The 8,570-nt window shown below is 37.6% G+C and overlaps 1 protein-coding gene across 1 annotated transcript; it reads left to right on the top strand.

Moving 5' to 3' along the window:
* The first annotated feature begins 14 nt into the window (after positions 1-14).
* On the top strand, positions 15-6,261 carry LOC147385182 (Protein kinase superfamily protein). The gene is made up of 6 exons (XM_086425359.1): positions 15-427; positions 596-918; positions 1,000-1,135; positions 4,591-4,727; positions 4,816-4,939; positions 5,677-6,261. The coding sequence occupies exons 1-6, from the start codon at positions 376-378 to the stop codon at positions 6,129-6,131; spliced, it is 1,227 nt and encodes a 408-aa protein (XP_086281485.1). The 5' UTR covers positions 15-375; the 3' UTR covers positions 6,132-6,261.
* The last annotated feature ends 2,309 nt before the right edge of the window (positions 6,262-8,570 follow it).

The following is an 8,570-nucleotide window of genomic DNA, read 5'->3' as shown; positions in this document are numbered from 1 at the left end:
TGACATTGGAGTTAAATCTCTGCCATGGGTGATGGGCCATGGCAGTGAAAGTTTTATATTTGGGGAGTTTTTGGTAAATGAAAGTAGATGTTTCGAGGTCTGCAAATGTCTCTTTATTCATTATTTAATAATTTTTCGTACTGTGCTTCTGCCCTTCGTAGTCGTCTTCTTCTTCACTATCTGTAGTGAGAGTCGTTGGATAGAGTCGATGTGCAACTATTTAGTTTTATAAGAAATAGAGAGAGAGACAGAGAGACCAGTCAGGGTTTAGGGTTAGGGTTTCAGAATTCCCCCAAAATAATATAAAAAAATTCGGAAGTAGCCGAAGAATGATAATCTGTGCTAGGGCACAAAAACAACAACAACTACAAGAACATGGGCAACTGCGGCACCAAAGAGGAATCTGCGATTGTTGCAAACGTTCAAGGTAATTATCCTGACTACTAAGCACATTTCACATTTAGTATTATTTTTTAATCACATTTTGGAAATTATCTACTTTGGGGAATCTTGATCATTGTGTTTTTTCGTAAATCAATTTCAACCGGGAGATTGAATTAGGGTTTCTTTCTTTCATTCTTGTTTATGATTTCAGTTCAGCAATTGCCCATTAAGAACACTCCTTCAGATAAGAAGTACACTCGTTCTTTCTCGGATTTGAGTGATCCTTCAACCCCATCCAACATCACTGATGACTCGCGAAAAAATTCTCTTTTAGATACCGTCATTGCCTTCACATTGTTCGAACTTGAAACTATCACGAAGAGCTTCCGTTCCGACTACATCCTCGGCGAGGGCGGGTTCGGGATTGTGTACAAGGGTTACATTGATGAGAATGTTAGGGTTGGCCTCAAATCTCTTCCCGTTGCCGTTAAGGTCCTCAACAAACAGGGTCTTCAGGGCCATAGAGAATGGCTTGTAAGTTTGGATTTATGGATCTATAGCACATTTTTTTCTTTTGATTTATCTTAACTTGTTCTTGTGTTTGTCATGCTTCAGACCGAGGTTAATTTTCTAGGTCAGCTTAGACATCCAAATCTGGTGAAGTTGATTGGGTACTGCTGTGAGGATGATCATAGGTTACTTGTATATGAGTTCATGTTTCGAGGAAGCCTCGAGAACCACTTGTTTCGAAGTATGTATTTGTTTTGCACTCTTTGTGTTTTTGATGATTAATTTAATTCTAATGCTTGAATTATGTCTTTGAGGTGTTAATGTTCCATGTCAATGAGAATAATTTACAATGCCCTGATCTTTTTCATATACATAACCTATTGGCTAAGTCTAGAAAGAGTTTAGAGCACGCTATATTTGCTAATGTAGCACCTAGGAAGACTTCTGATATTATAAAATATAAGGGAAATAAGGTCCAAGATCTTGAGGATGACTGCAAACGTAGTAGGACAGGAAAACAGTAGATAAAGATTTTTGATAAATAGTGTTGTAAGTGCTGGAGAGTAAGTGAGGATTTTTGGAGAGAAATTATCTATGCTTATGCACTCCAAGTAGGATTAGATGTGTCTAAATAGATAATTTTGGGAAAAGATGGATAGATCATTACAGGAAATTTTTGATGGATAGAAGACATTTACAGGAGGAGACCTAAATGGGTTTGAAGTGAAAGGTGATAAAGGATATGGGAGATGCATGTAGGATTAGGGTTTGGAGAAAGAAATGAGATTGGGGTTACAATCCTTGAGTTTCCTTGGCATTGGCTTTGGCAGGCACATGACCTTAAGATGAAAGATGGAATCTAGTGATTCTTAAAAGTGGTCTGAGTATGTGCAGAAAATATTTTCTTCTTTGAATAAAATAGCTTAAGGTTATGCCTAGAGAGGGTTAGACTATGTAGCACTGGCTAGTGGTTAACTGGTCATGGACGTTTGCATTTGGAGTTGGAAAATGACTGTAACTCATAGGTGTCCCAAAAATAAGGAATAGGAGAATAAACAATGTTTGTGACTCTAAAAGATAAAAGAAGGAAATTAAAATTTAGATATGAGAACTAAGGAGTTGTGGAAGAAATTACCGTATTAAAATTTTGAGGAGCTGCTAAAAATAATTTAAATGAAAAAAAAACTAGTTACAAAAGGAAAATTGGTGTGTTAATGATGAGGTCTAGAATGCTATGTTTTTCTACTATACTTGACTATAAACTGAATGCATATAAATCTAATTGATTAGGGGTGCTCATTGGCTAAGTGGATGTGGTGGTATGGGGAAGAACCAAATGGTTTGTGGATAAAGATTGTAGATGGAAATTTTGTCTTAGATAATAATGGCTAATTTATCAAGGACCCTAACATTTCTTATGTTATGGGTACGTGGAAAGCCGTCCTGAGCATCTGTGCAACTTTCAATGTTGGGATATTTGTTGGATTGGTTTTGATATGACAAGAAGGTTTTGGGAGTATGTATGATGGAGTGTCTCTACTTGCCTGGTCTTTCCTTCTCTATATCTTTTGTGTAACTGTAGCGAATGTTATAACATAGATGGAAATGGTGTCCCTTGGAACCTTGGCTCGAGAAGACACCTTAACAGTGGAAAATTGATGCTATGGATACCATGTTGGACAGGATCGGCAGCATGGTAATTTGTCCTCAGTGATGCAAGGGTGTGGAAATGGAGCTCAAATGTGAGTTTATTGGTAAGGTATTTTTACAGTCACTTTACCTCTTCAGAGGGTGAGATATTCCCAAGTAGAGTGGTTTGGTGTCCTTCCATTCTCTCCGGGACCCAGGGAATAGTTTGATTTTTGTTAACCACAGCTTGTCTTCAGTTCTCCTTTCTTACTATGCATGGGAATATGTACTTTATTAAAAAAAAAATTTCAATTTCTCCATGATTACTGGGTCCAATGTCTGGAGGGGAACTCCTCCCAAACAGTTATCTTCACCTAGTCGGTTTATTGTTCCTATAATTTTCGGTTCTGATTGTATTCACAAAATGGATGAAACAATATGTTGCATCTGTTGGCATGTGCCTGTAAGATGATTTATAGACCGCAAAGCTGAGAAATTAGATTTTATATTTTAGTTTCATGTCACCTGCACCAGATATAAAGGGAAGACATCTCCTAAGGAACTTAGCAAAAAAAAAAAAAAAACAAAAACAAAAACAAAGACCGAAGACATCTCCTAAGGATTATTTCATAGGTAATCGTGGGTCTACCATTTCTTCCAAAGATTCCTTGCTTTTTGAAAGGATCGCTTACATAATTGTGTTAATTATAAATAATAAAAAAACTAATGCTAATAAAAGAGAGAACTTGCGTGGATATTCTTCCTTTCCTCTCATTCTTCGCCAGTCAGGAATAATGGAGATATGACTTGAAAACTGAGTTTTGGAGAATACCAAATTGGGAAACACTTATAAGCGGCAAGGGTTTTTTTTTTCCCTGGGGTACCCCTTAATTCGGAGAGTCAGTTTTTCCTCTTTCTGTTGTTGAAAAGTCAGGAGCCAGTGCTTCTCATTATTATAAAATAGTTGATATGCATTTCATCCTCTGGCTATTTTCATATTTGCTCAATCTTGAGGTGCTCAGGTGGGCTAGTACCCAGCTGGATCTTTCCCTTCTGGAACCAGTTTAACTAGTGTTTGTTCTGAGCCAGGACCAAACTCTTCTTTGGAGTATGATTGAGCCCTGTACTGGTAGAACCTCGTGAACCAGGTGTACTCTTGGACATTTCTTCACTGCTTTTTTTTTTGCTACTTTGTTTTGTTTAGTGATTGATAACGAAGAGAGTCCAAGACTAGGACTGATCAGAGAGATGGTGAGGAAGGATATTTACCTACACCATAGATAGAACGAGACAAACAAGACCAAGACCTTTTGAGTGCCAGCACAATAGAGAAAGCTCCTTCCATCCCTTAAGCTGTACAAGAAGCAGTTGAGTGCATTCCCCCACCTGGATAGAGTCCGAACCCCTGCTAGGCGAGGCTTCATCTGAATCTGTGACTGAATTTGATGCCAATCCCCCAGCAGGGAACAAGGTAGCTGAAATCATGATAGGATCCATTCTTGTTCCTACACGATGTGAAGAAACCTGACTATCTGAGGCCCAACAAAGAAGTCCTCCAAGGATATTTTAACTTTTAAAAATCTGAAGTTCATGTTTATCTTAGATTTTTCGAGAGCTCATAACTTCCATTATCTGAGTTGGTTTGCATTGAAATTGGAATCACTATTTAGAAGCTCTCACTGATATCTTTCTAATGACATCCATTATTATTACGAACTTTTTATATCTAACAATAAGTTTTATACTTATGTTGAAATAAAATTCCTATAATGCCCTTGACTTATTCATTATGTTAACCACTGAAGTACAAGAAAGTTGCAGATTGCCCATTCTTTTTTTTTTTTTTTGGGGGGGGGGGGGGGTGGTGGTGGTGGTATAATTTATTTGTGCATTTATCCATAAAAATAACTTAAGCAATGCTGTTATTTGAGCATCTTGTGTGTACCCCTCCCTCTAATAATAGAAGAAAGGTATAAGTGTCGAGTATTTTTTGTTTTCTTTATACTGTTGTAGCATGTATTGGTTGTAATTCAAGATGACATGGCTTCTATTGCTTGAGGTATTCAGAGGCAGCTGCTCCATTATCTTGGGCGACAAGAATGATGATTGCACTTGGAGCTGCCAAAGGGCTTGCTTTCCTTCACAATGCCGAACGGCCCGTTATCTACCGTGACTTCAAGACCTCAAATATATTGTTGGACTCTGTAAGTGGTATTCCCAAAAATTTAGAAATCCAAGAACCCTTTTTTATAGCACTTCTATTTATTTCTGGTATGTCTTGTCCACCTTCAGGATTATACAGCCAAACTTTCGGATTTTGGTCTTGCAAAAGCTGGACCGCAAGGTGATGAGACGCATGTATCTACTCGTGTGATGGGTACCTATGGCTATGCTGCACCTGAATACGTAATGACTGGTATGGTCTCCTCACTATTGGAATGACTTGTTCTCTTGGCATCTCTTCCTGCCCAATAAAAATTCCATAAAATGGGATCTTAACTAAACTTTGGGATTTGTTCCAGAGAAATGTTCAAGTATATTAGGTATTAAAACTGTTCAGATTGTTGACTATATGGAGTGTCCAACCATATTTGATCCCATGCTCTTGGCATCTTCCTTGAATATCTTTTTCCAACAGTTCTTAGGGGATTTTGCAAATTGTGTTGCTTTCATAATGTAGCTTGTAGTGTACGTTGACCTATTGAGCCAACCACTTATCCATCAGTCAATCTATCGATATGTCCTATCCTACCTCTTTTAGACCATTGTTATTTTTGTACTTGTTTCAACAAGGAAGCGTGCTTTCATTGTTATTTGAGAAACCCCTTCCTTACTAAGATAGTGAGGAAAAAAGGCCGTACTAAGCCCCATCCACCGTCAAAAAGACCTCGAGATGTGTAAAACAAGACATTGAGATTTGTTATGAATCTTGAGGACTTGCTTTACGAATCTCAAGGTCTTTTTAACGGTGGATGAGGCTTAGTAAGGCCTTTTTCCTCACTACCCTAGTAGGCTAGTCGGACTCTTGTTATTTTGCAAATCATGATGTTAGTTGTTTTTACCCATTCTAGATTTCTGCTCGCCTAACTAATATTAATTCATCTGATACTGGAATTTCTTGGGTCAATGGAACTGTATTTATCAAATAACCAGGTCACCTGACTGCAAGGAGTGACGTCTACAGTTTTGGTGTCGTCCTTCTTGAGCTTTTAACGGGTAGACGTTCAGTGGACAAGACGCGACCCAGCAAGGAGCAGAGCTTGGTTGATTGGGCCCGTCCCAAACTTAACGACAAGAGAAAATTGCTGCAGATAATTGACCCTAGATTGGAAAATCAGTATCCTGTGAAGGCCGCACAGAAAGCCTGCAGTTTGGCGTACTATTGCTTGAGCCAGAACCCAAAGGCAAGGCCCCTCACGAGTGATGTGGTTGAGACACTGGAACCCTTGCAAAGCAGCGGTGCAAATGAAATCCTGACCCAGGGTCCAACCATCATTGGGTTCCCTGACCATCGGATGCACCGGAGGTTTACAAGCAATGGTGCTGGTTGCCGGTCACCCAACCCCAACTGTTCCCCGGGTGGCCCTGCAGCATGCAGGGTGAGATGAGATCCTAAAAAATGATGTATTTGTAACCTGATTGATTTGTGTGCTTCTGCTGTTCTTAATGACAAGATATTGGGGATGTGTATGTAGACAAGCTTGTTAAAACATGTATGAATTTGGCTGTGTTACTGCATTTGCTCCGTGCTTGATGTAAATGTTTATTGTATTGATTTAGTACCTTTGTGTGCTCATTATCGTCTCCTTGGACATGTGTTACATCTTGAATCTGATGGAATAGAATGCAATGAGACCCTTTTTGTCTGTAATTGTAGGAATACCCACATTGTTTTGTGGTTTTTCACTTTCCTACTATTCCTCTTCCTTTGTTTAATTGAATCTTTCTACTTTATAAAATGAAGACAGAATTAGTACATCATTGTCCTTAGTATCATAGGTATGGTATACATGCGTTCCCAAACAAAAAGTGGTTGAGAGAGTGAAGACAAAAGAAAAGAGGCCAAAGAGAATGGAGAATAATAAGAGAACAGTAGATATAGAGAAAGAGGAAAGGAAGTTCAAGTACTTTTGGAGTGTTGCATATATAGAGCTTATAATTCAAAAGGAGGGTTGAACCAGACATTAAAAAAGATTTCACTTATCTTCTTGTATGTTGTTCCTCTCCTTTCTGCAATATATTTTATACCAAAAAAAAAAAAAAAAGGGTTTACTTAGCTTTTTTATGTGCACATCTTGATCTTGTAGTCTACACCTAGTTTTTCTATTATTGTCTAGAGATCATTTATAACTAGAGTCGTTTTGAATGCATGCGATTTTGGGTACATGGCTGATGTGGCAAGGGCACAGAACCATTGATATTTATCTTCGGGATACACAGGAAAAAGATCTGCGGTTCTGTGTCCTTACCATATCAACCATGTACCCAAAACCGCGTGCATTCATCATTATTATTATAACTATTATCCCAGAGAATATTTGAGAGAGAAATTTGGCTCAAGACAAGATCATGATGTAGATATTTGCCATGTTCTCTCTGATGATGTCTGGATGTAGCCTTGGTGTTAGTTGCGTGCACACATACTCATAGAGATGGTAAAATTTTGGGTAATTTATCACAACCAATTTGCTGATGAATATTCAACTTGTCCAGAAAAGACTATATATTGGGTTGGGTTCCAATGATTCATAAAAAATGACTCCTGAGAGAACATATGATCCTGACAACGGTGTAAACGATAAGTTCAATGGTTGGGATTTATTTGTATCCCGATAACATGCATCTTTGAGATGCTTATCCAAGGATATATCCAAAAATCTCAATAGTTGCACTTTGTATATAAAAGTATTTTTTGATTTCCAACTACAACCATTTTATAAACATAAGTTGGTCCTCGAGTATCTAATCCAGATTGGTAATTTCCGAGTCAACTTGGTAAGTAGGTTCAAAGGAGTTTTAACTTTAAAGCGTTGAGTTGAGCGCCTCGACGAGTTTTAAAAAATAGCTACCATATGAACTCATTTTAGGGTTCTATATTCTATCAATGTAATTCAATTCAAATTGTCAATCAATTCGTTTTCACAGTGGTCCCCTAAGAAGAAACAATTATGAAAAAAGCCAATGGTCATTAAGTTGGCAAGCCAAACCACTTTCCGCCAACCAAAACTCCACCTTTTACCCTTAAAGAATAAAAACATTGCACCATGACTCATAATGTATGATTGCTCTAAAGTTTGATCATCTACTACCTTCCAATATATATGCCATGAGATTCTTTTTTTTTGGGCCCACTAACCCTTTGTTTTTCTCATCGACCCATTAATTAATTAAAGTATTTCTCAATCCTACCTAATGTTTTTCTTGTAATTGGGAGATAAAAATTCTAGTCGACTTTTGCTTCTAATGGACTCTTTTCATAATCTTGTTTGGCTAACTATACATTTCATTTCAGCATGCCTTAGTTGAACACTGTGTTCAACACTGCGCTGATGTGGCAGTGCATAGAAAACCGTTGATTTTTTAACTTGTATCTTGAGAAAAAAATCTATGATTATCTATGCACTGCCAAGTCAGCGTAGTGCTGAACGCAGTGTCCAACGAAGGCAGTGTAGCACGACTCTTTTTGAAGAAAAAGCAAGAAACATATTGTGCCATGTTTATGATTTTAGTTGATTTCTATTTCTAATTATGGAAGAAGCCCATCTACAATCCAATTCCAAACCAAATAACACACGCATACACTTATGGATGAACACTACTTTAAACATTTTCTCATGTGGTATGTGGAAACAAACATTGGCCTACATTCATTGAGAAAAAAAAAACATTTTTTCTAGACAAGTGGTTTTATTTGTACTATATAAGCCATACTAATGCCTAAATGTACAAAAAACTAAAATATATTATTTTACAACTACTAGCTAGTAACATATAATATAAATTAAAATAGAGTAGAACACATGGTGTGGTAGTGGTAGTAGTACTTG

This window comes from Akebia trifoliata, chromosome 15 (assembly GCF_017979445.1).
Source record: "Akebia trifoliata isolate Shusen 1 chromosome 15, ASM1797944v1, whole genome shotgun sequence".
Classification (NCBI taxonomy): Eukaryota; Viridiplantae; Streptophyta; class Magnoliopsida; order Ranunculales; family Lardizabalaceae; genus Akebia; species Akebia trifoliata.
The sequence above is the reverse complement of the archived record's forward strand: the minus strand, read 5'-3'. Positions and strand labels throughout refer to the sequence as shown.

What these genes read in the sequence shown, in the direction of transcription:
- LOC147385182 (XM_086425359.1), top strand. Translation starts at nt 376, where the DNA reads ATGGGCAACTGCGGCACCAAAGAGGAATCTGCGATTGTTGCAAACGTT. An exon ending in AGGGCCATAGAGAATGGCTT is followed by an intron (nt 919 to 999) that starts GTAAGTTTGGAT and finishes GTCATGCTTCAG; the next exon opens with ACCGAGGTTAATTTTCTAGG. An exon ending in CAAATATATTGTTGGACTCT is followed by an intron (nt 4,728 to 4,815) that starts GTAAGTGGTATT and finishes GTCCACCTTCAG; the next exon opens with GATTATACAGCCAAACTTTC.